The 15,977-nt window shown below is 48.1% G+C and overlaps 1 protein-coding gene and 1 long non-coding RNA gene across 2 annotated transcripts in view; one reads left to right on the top strand and one right to left on the bottom strand.

Moving 5' to 3' along the window:
- LOC138748388 (uncharacterized) overlaps positions 1-9,723 on the top strand; it is a 29,372-nt gene extending 19,649 nt beyond the window's left edge. Inside the window, exon 3 of the long non-coding RNA XR_011347986.1 lies at positions 9,455-9,723. This is a non-coding gene — a long non-coding RNA (uncharacterized lncRNA). The remainder of the gene's footprint in view (positions 1-9,454) is intronic.
- Positions 7,818-14,059, bottom strand: LOC138748386 (small integral membrane protein 45). The gene is made up of 2 exons (XM_069908485.1): positions 13,780-14,059; positions 7,818-8,520 (listed from the first exon to the last, which is right to left on the bottom strand). Exon 1 carries the CDS (start codon positions 14,057-14,059, stop codon positions 13,853-13,855), a length of 207 nt encoding a protein of 68 aa, XP_069764586.1. The 3' UTR covers positions 7,818-8,520; positions 13,780-13,852.
- Positions 14,060-15,977: the final 1,918 nt, after the last annotated feature.

Raw genomic sequence — 15,977 nt, 5'->3', positions numbered from 1 at the left:
GCTGGAAGCAGCCGGCTGCCTGCCTCATTCTCGGGCTGAGGCCAGGATGTTGGTATCTTGGTCCCTCTGTCGACACAACTGGCAGGCAGACTGACTGGGAGGCAGCCCTGCCATTGGCTGGGGCCCAGAGCCGGCTCCAGTGAGCCTGCCCTTACGGCAGGGGGCTGAGGGGAGCCTGGGCTGGTGTCCTGGCTGCGGTTACCCAACGGCTGGTCAGCACGCCGTGAGAAGGAATCGATGGTGATCTTGCGCTTGAGGATAGGGCTCAAGATGGGTTGTGTGGCTCCCTGACTCTGGAGCAGGTTGGGGAAGTGCCACCCTCCCCCCTGTCCCTGATTCTCCTGAGCTGGCATTGGACTCGATGGAGCCCTCCTCAAGATGCGTGGAGTAAAACCAAACTGCCTCTCCATGATTGTTGCCACAGGTCCCCCTGCAACACAAAGAAAATATTAAAATCCTTAGAACCTGCATAGGGGGGCACAGTTAGTGTAGAGGGACAGGTTTAATGTAGAGGGGACATAGGTAGTGTAGGGGAGCACGGATAATGTACGGGGCACAGTTAGTGTAGGGGACAGGGTTAGTGTAGAGGACATGGTTAGTGTAGGGGACAGGGTTAGTGTAGAGGGGAGCATGGTTAGTGTAGGGGGCACAGTTAGTGTAGGGGACAGGGTTAGTACAGAGGGGACAGGGTTAGTGCAGGGGGCACGGTTAGTGTAGGGGGCACAGTTGGTGTAGGGGACAGGGTTAGTGCAGAGGGGACAGGGTTAGTGCGGGGGGCACGGTTAGTGTAGGGGGCACAGTTGGTGTAGGGGGCAGGGTTAGTGTAGGGGACAGGGTTAGTGTAGGGGACAGGGTTAGTGTAGGGGACACAGTTAGTGTAGGGGACACAGTTAGTGTAAGGGGGTACAGTTGGTGTAGAGGACAGGGTTAGTGTAGGGGCACGGATAGTGTAGGGGACAGGGTTAGTGTAGGGGGGACACGGTTAGTGTAGGGGGGACAGTTAGTATGGGGGCATGGTTAGTATAGAGGGGACATGGTTAGTGTAGGGGGGACAGTTAGTATGGGGGCATGGTTAGTATAGAGGGGACATGGTTAGTGTAGGGGCAAAGTTAGTGTTGGGGGACATGTTAGTATAGGGGGATGGGTAGTGTAGGGAGACATGTTAGTATAGGGGATAGGTAGTGTAGGGGGACATGGTTAGTGTAGTAGGGCACATTAGGAGTTTGTACGTCATCACTGTGTCTATGTGGGTTTACCTGGGGACTCTAGTTTCCCCCCCCCCACCCTTTGAAATGTAGGTCAAATGGGTAGCACAGGCACATGCACTGGAAGGGCCTGTTACTGTACTCTATGTCTAAATTAAATTTAAATTCTACAGGCCCTTCAGTCCATACTCTTGTGCTGACCCATAACCTAATCTACAGCTGCCTCGAATTTCTCTAGGCGTAACCCTCCATTTTACTCCTACCTAATTGTGTCTTAAAAGACCCTATTGTACCCACCTCCACCACTGTTGCTGGGAGCACATTCCCCGCACCCACCACTCTCTGTATGCCTCTTGCATCTCCCCCCCCCCCCGTACTTAATCCCAAGCATCTTAAAACTATGCCCCCTCGAGTTAGCCATTTCAGCCCTGAAAAGCCTCTGGCCGTCCGTACAATCAGTTCCTCAGATCAGGTCACCCCTCAGCCCTCCGCCGCTGCAAGGAGAAAAGGCAAGTTCACTCAACCTTTCCTTATAAGGCAGACAGGCACCTGCTCATACCTTGATGAAGGGCTCAAGCCAGAAATGTTGGCTAAGTATCTCTATATTTGCTCGAAAAAGTACACTGTTTGACCTGTGGAGTTTCCCCAGCATAGTGTTTGACCTGAACTGTTCTTTGATCCACAGATTTTTCTCTTGATGTAATTTGGGGATAAATACAGTGGGATTATCAAGAACCTGAGAAGTTGACCTGACAAGTGTCAGGGTCCCCACAAATGTCTGTGGAGCTGTTCCCAGTTTGCCAGAGCACAACATATTTTTATTTTGGATTTGGGGTAGCATGGTTAGCACAGCACTGTTACAGCTCCAGCGATCAGGACCGGGGTTCAAATCCTGCGCTGTCTGTAAGGGGTTCATATGTACTTCCAGTTGTCTATGTGGGTTTTCCCCAGGGGCTCCGGTTTCCTCCCACCCTTCAAAACATTCTGGGGGTTGTAGGTCAATTGGCTGTAATTGGGTGGCATGGGCTCGTGGGCCATGTGGTATGTCTAAATTTAAATTTCAACACTATGGCTAAATTTAATGTTGAAACTGCAAGGCTGATGATGGTACCCTCCCTTGATCCAACACCTGAGACACAGCAGTCTCTCCGCTGGGGTAAACCCACCGCTGATTGAAAGGGGACGGGTCCAAAGACAGGGCAAGAAGGCACCCAGCCATGCTGGAGTCCCTCTGTCAGAGAACCATAAAACATTACAGCACAGAAATAGGCTCTTCGGCCCTTCTAGTCAGTGCTGAACTATTATTCTACCTAGTCCTGTAGACCTGCACCCAGTCCATAGCCCTCAATACCCCTCCCATCCACGTACCATCCAAATTCTTCTTAAATGTTAAATTTACCCCTCGTTGCACAGTCACACAGCTCATGGTGAGGTTTCCCCTCATGTTCCCCCTAAACTTTTCCCCTTTTACCCTTAACCCATGTCCTCTTGTTTGTATCTCAGTGCAAAAAGCCGACCTACATTTACTCTGTCTACCCTCCTCATAATTTTAAAAATACCTCAATCAAATATTCCCTCATGCTTCCACTCTCCAAGGAATAAAGTCCTATCCTGGTTAACCTTTCCCTTAACTCAGTTCCTGACGTCTGGGCAACATCCAAGTAAACCTTCTCTGCACTCTTTCTATCTGACTGACATCTTTCCTGTAGTTTGGTGACCAAATCTGCCCACAATTCTCCAAATTAACTTAGCATCTAAACACAAAAGATGCAACCTTCAGCAAACAGCGAGAAGCTGAATCCTCCATCGCTGCCAATCGATGGGCTCCCCAGAGTTCCTGGGACATGGTGGAGTTTCCTGGTCAATAGCAAGAGTACACAAACTTGCAGCCGCAGTACAGAACTTAGCTGTCACGTACCTGCTGTCCCACACAGAGTGGCAGTGATCAGGACATGGCCCCGCAGCTGTTGTGGCCCGATGTCTCCAGGAGAACCGACAGCCTGTGCCCTGCCCAAACTGTGGCACAGTGGCTGCCCAGAGGCTGCCCCGAGCTGGGAGAGTGGAATGTTGGCACGCACTCCGCGCCCCCACGGACTCACGGCAACTGTAGAGGATCCCAGGCGTCCACACAAGCAGCTCTTTATAGTCATCTCCACTCACAAATTTCCTCCCTCCCCACACAGAATTTCCCACACAGAACCCCCTCCCCTCCTGGCACAGAAAATCCCCCCCTCACATTGAATCCCCTCTCCCTCCTACAACACAGAAATCCTTCTCCCCCACACACAGAAATCCCCCTTCCCCGACACAGAAACTCACCCCTCTCCATGTGAAATCCCACCTCTCCCCTCCCACCCATGCCTCCCGAAGGAGAAATCCTCCCTCATGCAATATCCCTTCTCTGTACCCACACAGAACCCTCCCCCCACCCCACACAGAATCTCTTCTACCCCACCCACACAGAACATCCCATCCTGGCACAGAAAACCTCTCCTTTCATGGAATATCCTTCCCTCCAACAGAATCCCCTCCCTCCCAACACAGAATCTCCCCTCCTGGCTCAGAATCCACCCCTCCTCCCACACAGAATCCCCCTTAACCCCTCACAAAGAATCCGTAAGATATAAGAGCAGAAATAAGCCATTCAGCCCATTGAGTTTGCCCCACCATTTAATCATGAGCTGATCCATTTCCCCACTCAGCCCCATCGCCCGGCCTTCTCCTCTTAACCTTGGATGCCCTGGCTAATCAAGAACATATCAATCTCTGCCTTAAATACACCCAGTGACCTGGCCTCCCCAACTGCTGGTGGCAACAAATTCCACAGATTCACCACCCTCTGGCTGAAGAAATTCCTCTGCATCTCCATTCTAAGCAAACGTCCTTCAACCCTGAAGTTTTGCCCTCTTGCCCTCGACTCTCCCACCTTGGGAAACAGCCTTTCTACATCTACTCTGACTAGTGGGAGGAACCTGATGGAACTCAGAATCCCACCCATTGGTTCCTTCATTCCTGACGGACACCCATCCCCATAGAAACCCCCTAGCTCAGTCCTGGGGTCTCTGAGACAGTACAGACATTGAGAGTTCCTGACCCCACCACCCCCAATTTAGCCCTCCCCACCACACTGTCCCCACCCAGTCCCCGGGTTCTGTGCATTAGGAGTTGCTGACCACTCCCCCCCACCCCCCACCAACCCATCACGGCCCGGTAGCAGATCCGTGCAAATGGCCTGGGCATAAATTGCAATCATTCCTAAGGCCACACATCAGCAGAGTGTGTGAACAAGGCACTTTTTATGCTCATGTGTCACACGGATGAAACCGGGTATTGTTTCGGGTGAAAGAAGTTTATTTGTCCAAAATTATGGAAGTTTTTGCTCCTTGTTTGTCAGATCAAATCTCAGTCCTGCACTGGAATTAAATCAGGCATCCAACATTCACACCCACTGGCCTTAGATGGAAGGACAATTGGACCTTGTTAATGGCTCTCCCCTAGACAGTCACAGGGTCAGGCTGCACAGGCCCTTCAGCCCAGCCAGTCTGTGCTGATGCCCAGCTACCCATTTACACCAACCCCATTTTATTCAGAATCTGAATCAGAATTTATTGTCATGAACAAGTCACGAAATTCGGTGTTCTGCGGGACAGTGCAAACATTTATACAAATCACCTTACAAAAATAAATAAAAATCGTGCTCGAAAAGTCAAAGTGAGGCTGTGTCTTTGGTTCATTGTTCATTCAGGAATCGGATGGCGGAGGGGAAGAAGCTGCCCTGGGCCGCTGGGTGCTCATCTTCAGGCTCCTGGACCTCCTTCACGATGGTAGCAGAGTGAAGAGGGCATGGCCTGGGTGGTGTGGGTCCTCAAGGCCTGTTACTGCACTGTAGGTCTAACCCTGTCCACGATCTCCAGATTGTGACCACCTACAAACTGAGGAACAACACCTTATCTTCCACCTGGGCGTCATCCAACCGGATGGCATTAATATCGACTACTCCGGTTTCTGTTAGCCCAATGTCTCCTATGTCTCCTTTCCTCTAGCTCTCTCTCCTTCCCTCTCCAGCTCTGCATTCTCCCCCCCCTCCCAATCAATCCTCTTCCTCCTCTCTCCTGGCCTCCTCTGCATGTCCTTTGTCTGTTGGTCTGTACTCCTCCCCCAGCCTTTTTATTCAGGTGCCTGTCTGCTTTTTCCTCATAACTTGAGGAAAGGCTCAGGCCCAAAACGGCTGAGTTCATCCAGCACCTTCTGTGTTTCTCTGAACATAATTTGAACCCTGATAAGCAGGCAGTTTCAGATCAGGTTAAATCTGGGATATAGCTATCTGCAGCCTTGCCAGTTGCCTCTATAAGCAGCCCTTTGATATAACTGGCCCTGGAATAAAGGCAGGTGACCCCCCCCACTATGTTGGGCTGTGGTGGAAGGAGTTTTATCTGCCTGGCATGTGTCTCCCAGCGTTGAGACACGTCCCAGGGCCTCATTGATCCTCCTGCCCTGCTTTGATTGGTGTCGACATGGTTACTTTGGGAACACATGCCATGTAACGAGCAGTTCTCTGCCCTGTAAAAGGGAAAGAGATCTTGAGAGATTAAATCTTCTGAAAATTCTTTTATTGTCTTTTTGCAAAAAAATTAAAATAGACCTTTAAGAATCAAACAGCTGGTTGGGCAAGTGATGTTCCCAGATCCTAGTAACATTTTGCAATCCACAATAAATACCTGTCTGGTGTTTATTATGGATATCATTTGGATTAGTGAGAAACTCAGCAAAGGTAAAAATACACAACCAAAGTTTCAGGCTGGATTCCTTCGTCAAGGAAAGGAGAACAACTTCTCCTCCCCCAATCACTCCTGTCCCCTCCCTCCCCCTTCTGCCTTTGTGTCCACCCCTTCCCCCTTCGAACTCTTGCTCAGACGCCTGCCGACATTTTTCCATACCTTGATGAAGGACTCAAGCCCGAAACGTCGGTCGTGTATTTTTACCTTTGCTCTATAAAGTTCACTGCTTGACCTGCTGAGTTTCTCCAGCTTTGTGTTTTTATTTCAAGCACGGTGCTGCAAACCTTCATGTTTTACATCTGGATTTTTGGCCAAATGAGAGCCGCATGAAGTGGCGGCTGTTCAATTCTCAGAGAGATTTCTGTGGACGAGGGTAAGGCAAGAAATCTTATTCTTCTGCCTTCTTAGACTTCTTTGTTTTTTTTAAATTTTTTATTTTTCACACCATAAATCACATTAACCATGATACACACTTTTTCCTTTTCACACATATACAGAGCCATTTTCTCCCCCACCCCTCCCTCCTCCCATCCCTTCTTAGACTTCTTTGTTGAGGCAAACCGAGAATTTATCTTCCATGTCGAGCTGTAATGGGCTCTGTGGCGGGCTCTTCATTTTCTTCCTCTATCCCAATGGGTGGATAAATTCACTACTTGCCACAATGGGATAGAAACATGCCCCTCATGTTCCTTTAAGTTTTTCTATTTTTTCCCCCCGTCTTACCGCAAAGATTGAATCACTTAGTGCTTCTGTAGACTGTAAAGAATTAGAATGATAGGCAAATCAGTTAGACATGATCAATATTTTAATTCAAGATGTGTTTATGCTGTCTCACAACCCTTGGCCGGGTTACCCACTTTTTTAACAAACAGGATCTGATTTTACAAATTTCGAGCACACTTGAATGATACAAATATTCTACGAGGCCAATTATTTCCTATCGCTTGATGCAGGGTTATGGACAGAGAGTTGCCCTTAACAGAGTATTGAAGTATTGTGGGAGAATATAGGGTTTATGGAGAAGATGGTTTGGGAGGCTTCTCTGACTGGAATTTGATGAATCCGAGGGGCGGATGTTGTTAAAAGGCTGTTCTTCGATCCTGGTGAATGGGGAGCAATGTGGTAAATTTTTAAAGGTGGAGATAAAATGACACTGGAGCTGCTATTAGGCAGCAATGCCAGTGGGGCGGACCCGGGAGAGCAGCGAGTGGAGACACAGCCCTGCTCAGAAGGCTTCAACCGCCCAGTACTAATGCTGGCGGTTCCATACAGGCGTTAAACGGTCTGTTGGAGGAGCCGAGGCGTTTTCATTTAAAACCCTGCGACCGTGGGGTCTGAGCCCAAGGTGAGCTCGGCAGCAGCCATGAGGGGAAGCAAACGATTGGGGGGAGCAGCGGGCCAGTGCAGGGCATCATAAATCCCACCCCGTTGAGAAGGAAAAGCAAAGGAGGCGACCCTAAAGGTTGGTGACCACGGCAGCAGACCAGCGAGAGGCTCAGCGGCTGAAGGACCCACACAGGCTGGCGGGCGACTTGCGGTCGGGGGACCCACGGGCTGCTGGAGATAGACTTGGGGGAATCAGGTAGCAGAGCCGGGATTTGTGAGGGGGCTGAGGGCAAGAAGGGGCTCCCGAAGGGGCCTTTGGTGCTGATCGTGTCGGAGATTTGGATCTGGTGGCCGATGGATCGAACAGGAGTCTGCGCTGCCTTAGAGGTTGCGGGAGCGCTGGGGACGAATCCACGGACACTTGGTGGCTCTGAAGGGACTCTCATTTGATTCTCTCTCTCTCCTACTAAAGGGAGCCGGGCAACACTAATGGCAACTCTTTGTCTGCCTTACGGCAGGCAGAAGGCAGCATTGGGTAATATTATGGGTTCTGACAGGGAATCTTGAATCACCCTGGAGGTGGATTGTTGTAAGGATTGAGTTGTGCTGAGTCTGCCTGAATGGTTCATTTGGGTTGCAGTAGCATAGAGGGGAAAAATACTGAAATGCAATTGTCTTAATTATGGGTTCATCTCAGTAGAGGCAATTTTGGTTTGTTATTATCTAAATGGCTTGGATGAACAAGGGTTGGTTAAATCGATTTGAAACATGGCTCCTTTATTCAAGTGTAAAGAACAGGATTGCAGTTTACACAGCTCGGATTGATTGGGAATTAATTATTTGATGAAATGTCCGTTTTTACTTAACATTTACAAACTATTGCACACAATCGGTATCAGTAGCAAATATGGCTTTCCAATGAGGAAGAGTTTTTGATGACGTTCCAGCAATAATCTAAAGCATTTTAAATTTGTTGGTATATTCATTTAATGCAATTACTTTTATGCAAGCAAATGCGATGTGATTGATGGTCACTTCAGTTGGAGTTGAAGCAATTCAGGGATAATGCAGTACACACTACAATAATTGGATTGTGGGCTTCAATCTGAGCATTTGCAAGGTACCCAGACAGAGATCACAGTCAGCCGTGTCAGGAGAGAAGTGCTGAAACCAAGGGAAATCTGCAGCGGATCCAGATCGTTCACTCAGACCTGCAAAAAAAACCCCACAACATCTTCAGTTAGCGGAACCTAGTGCCAAGTGGGACTAGTGGCACGGTTAACGTAACGCTGTTAACTCCGTTTCGAATCCTGCACTGTTTCCCTGTGTCTGCGTGGGTTTCCTCCGGGTGCTCCAGTTTCCTCTCACCCTTTGAAAAATCTAACAAGGGTTGTAGGTTAATAGGGTGTAATTGGCAGCATGAGCTTGTGGGCCAGAAGAAGAATGAGGGGGGATCTGATTGAGGTATATAAAATGTTGAGGAGGATAGACAGAGTAAATGTAGATTGGCTTTTTCTACTGAGGGTAGAGGACATGGGTGAAAGAGAAAAAGTTTAGTGGAAACATGAGGGGGAACTTCTTTACTCAGAGAGTGGTGGGAGATGGAACGAGCTGCCAGATGAAGTGGTGAATGCGGGCTCAATTTTAACATTTAAGAAGAATTTGGACAGGTACGTGGATGGGAGGGCTATGGACTGGGTGCAGGTAGGTGGGACTGGGCAGAATAATGGTTTGTCACAGACTAGAAGGGCCAAAGGGGTCTGTTTCTGTGCTGCAATGTTCTATAAATCTATGGAAGGCCCCATTACTGTTACATCTGTAAAAAATCTCAGTTTCCTTGGAAAGTAGCAGCATTTGTGTTTCGGAGTGGGGTCATGGAATGGCGAGGAAGAACTTGACTTAAAGATTACAACCATCTTAAACATCACCATGGATCCTGCAATGACGATGTTGGAAAATATTCCCTTTGTTTATCAGTGGTTCAGAAATCTGATTGGTGAATATCGTTAAAACAACGACCCTGTCTCTGAGCCAGGTAATGGATAGAGCAATCGAAAAGTAAATGCATTTGATCTCTCACTAAATCTTTGTTATAGATTCTTTTCCTGGGCGTGAGTAATTAAAAGCAATGCTCTCCACTGTTAGTCACTCCACAGATTTATTGAAAATATCCTGTCAGGGTGCAACACTGCGAGGGACTGGAACTGCTCTACCAAGACTACAGAAGGTTGTGAACGTGGCTTAGATCATCACACACACCCCTCCTCCCCTCCAACGACTCCGCCTTTAACTCCCGCTGTCTTGGAAAGGCTGCCCATGTATTCATAGACTCACTCAACTCCGGCCACACTCTCTTCACCCTCCTCCATATTTTCCACCACTGTCAGACTCCCGAATGAACCCCTAAACAATAAAATGAGGCTGTTATTCCATCCCAACTGATCTTCTCTTTTGTTCTTGTGTACCGTGTCTTACTGGTTGTACTATGTACGAGATATCTGCTGGGCTGCTCATCAAACAAGCCCTATCGCAGCCTCTTGGTGCACGTGACAATAAAGTTGAACCTAGAACATTGTTTGTAAGAGTGAGGGAGTGGAATGAGAGACGACCAAGGTCTATGTACACTACAGACTTTGAGTGCTCGCTCTTCCCCCATGACTGTGTGACTATAAATTTACCGAGGACTCCATGGCCCTCAGCAGAATCACATGAGGATGTATACATGAAGAGATAGGTCAGCAAAACCAAGGAGATGATTGTGGATTTCAGGAGGAAATCGGGAGAACATGACCCAGTCCTCATCGATGGGTCAGTAGTGGAGAGGGTCAAGAATTAAAATTCTTGGACATCAACATCTCTCAGGGTCTGTCCGGGAGCCTCCAAAGAAGGCTCACCAGGGGCTCTACTGTACTTTATGAGGAGTTTTTTTTTTCATGTTTTTAAAAAATTTTTAAAAATTTTTCACACTATGAACCATACTGACCAAAATACACACAAACATTTCCCTCTTGAAAATACACAGTGACTTTATGAGGAGTTTGAGGAGATTTGGTCCGTCACTAAAGACCCTTGAAAACTTCTACAGGTGGACCGTGGAGAGCATTCTGACTGGTTGCACCACTGCCGGGTATGGACGTGCCAATAGACAGGATAGGAAAAGGCTACAGAGTGTTATGAACTCGGCCAGTGTCATCACAGGCACCAGTCTTCAGGGCATCTTTAAGGTGCATTTTCACAAGAAAGCAGCCTCTCTCCTCAAGGACCCCCACTGCCCAGACCATGCCCTCTTCTCACTGCTACCATCGAGCAGGAGCCTGAAGATGAACACCCAGTGGCACAAGGACAACTTCTTCCCCTCCGCCATCAGATTCCTGAATGGACAATAAGCCACAGACACTGCCTTGCTTTCTCTCTTGTTTTGCACTAATCTTTGTTTATTTTTTGCAATATTTGCCTAATAATTCTGCTGTGAAACAACAAATATCCTGATGGGCTCATGACAATGAATTTGGATTCTAATTTTGAGATTCAGCATCGAAACGGATCCTTCACTTTCTAAGTCTAAACCACAGTAAACGGAGGAAGGACAGTGTAGGCAATGATGTTTCACCTTCTATCCACATCTCCCCCCCACCCCCATCCACACACCAGCTCAATGCCATGCAGAGCCTTTCCCTTCATCTCCACTGATTTCTCTCCACCTCCACCTTCCAGATGGAACAAAATGAAAACAGCAAAATCTTTCCCTTCCCCGGCAGAATTCAGTCATTTCAGCTCCGTTCTTCTCCAGTGACCAATCACAGTCAAGGGGTAATTTGTTGAGACTGGGCATTTAAAAGAAATATTGGAACATTAATCAAGGTGCATTCTTTACCTCTGTTGTCGTTTTTTATTCATGAATAAGCCTCGTACAGTCATCAAGCAGGCTCTTTGACAAGCTCACTTCCAACAAAGTACTTGGAACAATTGATTTTTAAATCTAATTTAGAGATCTGGCCCCATGAGCCCCATTATATCCATGTGACCAATTAACTTCCAACCCCGTGCATCTTTGGAAAGTGGGAGTAAACTGGAACACCCGGGGGAAACTCACACAGACAGGGTGGAATAGGGGCATTTAAAAGATTCTTGGACAGGCACATGGATGTAAGAACAATAGAGGGTTATGGATGTGAGGTAGGGAAGGGTGAGATTGTTACGGAGGTCAGCAAAAAATTGGGGCTGAAGGGCATGAATTGTGCTGGAATGTTCTATGGACTGCACAGATGGCGCAGCGGTTAGCACAACGCCTTTACACCGCCGGGGTTTGAATCTGTAAGGAGTTTGCACGTTCTCCCCACGTCTGCATGGGTTTCCCCCCACCGTTCAAAATGTACTGGGGTGTAGGTTAATTGGGTGTAAATTGGGTGGCACGGGCTCGTGGGCCGAAATGGCCTGTTACCGTGCTGTATGTCTAAAAGATGTGGATGCAGGTGGGAGAAAGAGAGAGAGACAGAGACACTGAGCAGAGCCCCTGTGTGACCAGGATAAGATCTACAGTGAACAACCTTCAACGTCCCTTTTTGTCGTGAGGATTCCAAGCAAATTTCGGCTTGAAAATTAAGCTGAGCACCTTCGCTCCCACATCTCCTCCCTCACCACAGTCCAGGGCCCAAAACAAGCATTTCAGGTGAAGCAGCACTTCATTTGTGTATCCGCAGGATTGATTTACAGGACCTGGTGCTCCCTTTGTGGCCTTCTCTACATCGGAGAGCACCTTTGCACCAGTGACAGGGATCTCCCAGTAGCCAACCATTTCAGTCCTGTGTCCCACTCCCAGACTCACCAGTCTGTCTATAGCCTCATGTACTATCCCACCAAGACCACCTGTAAATTGGAGGAACAATGCCTGATTTTCCGTCTGGGCCCTCTCCAGCCGGATGGCATTAACATTGACTTCTCCGGTTTCTGCTAGCCTGCTCTCTTTCCCCTTCCCTTCCCTTCCCCCTGTCAGCTCTCCATTCCCTTCCCTCTCTATTCCCCCAGCCATCACTCCTCTCCCCTGCTTGCTGCTGTGCCCTCCCTTCCTTCTCTAACTATTACCTCCTGACTTTACAACCACCCCTCCCCCCTCACCCTTTTATTCTGATGCCTACCAACATTTTCAATGCCTTGATGAAGGCCTCAAGCCTGAAACAGTGGTTATGTACCTCTATCTTTGCTATATTTAATTAGATTGTTTGATCTGCTGAGTTTCTCCAGCATCGTGTTTTTACTCAACCGCGGAGTCTGCAGAATTTTGTGTTTTCCTTTTGACCCATTACACTTTTATCCCACCCTTGTTACTCAAGGAGCATCAGAATGTGGGCTGCACCTTCCTCCAGCAGCTCACCATCTGTCCCAAAGTCACATGACTTCCTCCCCATAGCCTTGCAATAAGTCCATCCCACATTGGCCAATGTGTGCTGTCCAACGAGAGTCCACCCCAGACTGCCCAACATGTGCTGTCCAATGGGAGTCCATCCCAGACTGACCAATGAGCCAATGGGAGTGCAACCCAGACTGACTAACATTCCTTATCCATTGGATGTTATTTGTGCAATCAGATGATATAAACTTGAATTTGAACTACTATCAGTTATCACTACAACCTCACCAAACAGACCCCATATTCAGCTCTAGGGGTAAGTTTGTTTCCAAATTAAAAACAAATTGTTATCAACATGTTATCATGATGTAAACAAAGAGAAGCTGAAAGGACTCAATGGGTCAGGCCACATCCATGGAGAGAAATGGTCAGTCAATGTTTCGGGTTGGGACCTTTCATTGAGGCTAAAGCGGGAACTGTACCAGGGGTGGGAGAAACTGGGGAGGGGATAAAGGTGATAAAATATTGGGAAGAAAGTGGGAGAGTCCAATGGGAGAGGGGTAGGTTCGTGAGAAAAGTAAGAACAGATGTATTTTCAATTTAATTTTTAATTTCAACACCACAGCAGGTAACAGGCCCTTCCGGTGCACAAGCCCACGATCCCCAAATACCAATTAACCGACTAACCCCGTACATCATTGAAACATGGGAGGAAACCAGAGCTTGTTTCCTCTTATCTCCATGGGTTTCCCATGGAGACAAGGGCAGGACACGTAAACTCCTTAGGTACAGCACTGGGCTCGAACTCGGGTCATTGGCACTGTAAAGGTGTTGCGCTAACCGCCGTGCTAACTGTGTGGTAAAGAAGAGACGGTAATGGTGGGACCAAACAGAGATGGAAAACTAGATGTTCATGCTGTTGTGTTTAAGGCCATCCAGGAGGAAGATGGCGTGTTGTTCCTCGAGTTTACATTTGTCCTCACCTTGGAAGGTCAAGGGCAGATGTGTCTGTGTGGAAATGGTGATGGGAATTGAAATGTTTGGCGACTGGGAACTCTAGTTGAGATGAGAGAGTCTGTGTGAAGAATTTTGGAATAGTTAACTGGTCTCTGGATTGCTTTACCTGTGAGGCGCAGTGTCAGTGGAGGACATGGTACTCAACCATGTGGCTGGACGTGGTCATCTTGCTGGAAGGTTCACACCTCCGGCGGCCTGAAGCCCAAGTTGTCTCGGATCATTAACGTTTTGCGAACTTCCCCCTCGGTGATAGGTCGCTGGGTCCGCCACTTGTGGGCTTCCTGGAGGCCAGGCTCAAAGTAGTAAATGCAGGCGCCAAACCCAACCAGGATCAGGATGGAAATCATCAAGTAGACGGGAACGAACCAGTCAAGGAACTGAGGCATGCCTGAAACAAAGGAAACAGCAGTTGGGAGGATCATAGAACACTACAGCACCAAAACAGGCCCCTTCGGCCCTTCTAGGCTGTACTAAACCATTTTTCTTTACCCAGTCCCACTGACCTGCACCCAGTTCATAGCCCTCCTTACGCCCCCCACCCATCCATGTACCGTCCAAATTCCTCTTAAATGTTAAAATTGAACCTGCAATCACCACTTTAGCAAACAGCTCGTTCCACACCCCCACCACTCTCTGTGTGAAGAAGTTCCCCCTAAACTTTTCCCCTTTTGCCCCTCACCCATGATCTCTGGTTTGTATCTCACCCACCCTCAGTGGGTAAAGCTGACCTACATTTCCTCTGCCTGTCCCCCCTCATCATTTTAAATACCTCCATCAAATCTCTCCTCGTTCTTCAGTGGGATTTGTGTTTGATGCATAACGGAAGGGCAAATGTACACGGGCTTCTAGCTGCAGATTCCATGGCCATTGTTGATCATAGAACATACCAGCACAGTACAGGCCCTTCAGCCCACGATGTTGCACTGACCTTTGGAAACCTACCCCCCAACAATCGAAACCTTCTCTTCCTCACATCCATAACCCATACGCCTGTCTCAGGGTCTTGTGAATGAACCTTGAACAGATGTCCTCTGGTATTTGCTTTTGTCCCTCCAGGAAAAAAGGTGCGGGGTGTCCACCCTATCTAAGCCTCTCATCATTCCTTTACTGTCACATCTCATTGCTGAGTTGACCTAATAATTGACTAACAACTGCCTAGAATTTCCTGACTGCGTCACCCTTCATTTTGCTCAATTCTCTCTAATAATCTCCAAAGACCCCAGTTGTCCCTGCCTCCACCAGCATTGCTGGCCGCGTATTCCATGCACCCATCACTCTCTGTGTGAAAATCCAACCAAGCCCTGTAAAACTCTCATGTTAGCCATTTCATCCTTGGGGGAAAAAACTCTCTAGTCATCCACATGGTCTTGTCCACCATTGATGGGTCACCCCTCACTCTCTGTCGCTCAGAGGAGAAAAGACCAAGTTCACTCAACCTCCCCTCATGAGACATGCTTGCCAATTCAGGCAGCATCCTTGTAAATCTCCTCTGCCCCCTCTCTATGGCACCCACATCCTTCCTGTTGTGTGATGACCAGAACTGAACACAATTGGAACTAATTGAATTGTTTCTTGTCACATGCAGGTGGTACAGTGGGGGGAAAAACACTCTGTTTTGCATGCTATTCAGATAAGTCAGCTCAATCTGGAGGTAGTAGCATATTGACAAATCAACAGCAGAGCGGAGAGTTGTGTAGACTACAGAGGAAAGTACAAAACCATGCAACTTTAGAAGACTATAGCACAGAAACAGTTGCCCTTCAGCCCATCTATTCTGTGCTGAACTATTATTCCACCTATCCCATTCACCTGCACCCACACCATATCCCTCGATACCTCTCCCATCCATGTACCTACCCAAATTTTACTTAAATGCCCAAATCGAGCCCAGATACAGCTGGCAGCTCGTTCCACGCTCTCAACACTCTGTGTGAAGAAGTTCCCCTGAATCTTTCATCTCACCTTTCACCCTCAACCCATGTCCCCTGGTTCTTGTCTCGCCCACTCTCAGTGAAAAATGCCTGCTTGTACTTACTCTGCCTGTCCCCCTCGTCATTTCATGCACCACCATCAAATCTCTAAGGCTCCATGGAATAAAGTCCTAATCTGTTTAACCTTCCCCTGTAACTCAGTTCCCCAAGTCCAGGCAACATCCTTGTAAATTTTCTCTGCACATTTTCAATCTTATTGATTGAGGAGTGGCATGGTTGGTGTAGCAGTTAGTGCAATGCTGTTACAGCGCCAGTGATTGGGACTGGGGTTCGAATCCCACACTGTCTGTAAGGAGTTTGGACGCTCCCCCTG

Source organism: Narcine bancroftii, chromosome 13 (genome assembly GCF_036971445.1).
Source record: "Narcine bancroftii isolate sNarBan1 chromosome 13, sNarBan1.hap1, whole genome shotgun sequence".
Lineage (NCBI taxonomy): Eukaryota > Metazoa > Chordata > Chondrichthyes > Torpediniformes > Narcinidae > Narcine > Narcine bancroftii.
Note: the sequence above shows the minus strand (reverse complement) of the source record. Positions and strands in the feature narration are given on the sequence as shown.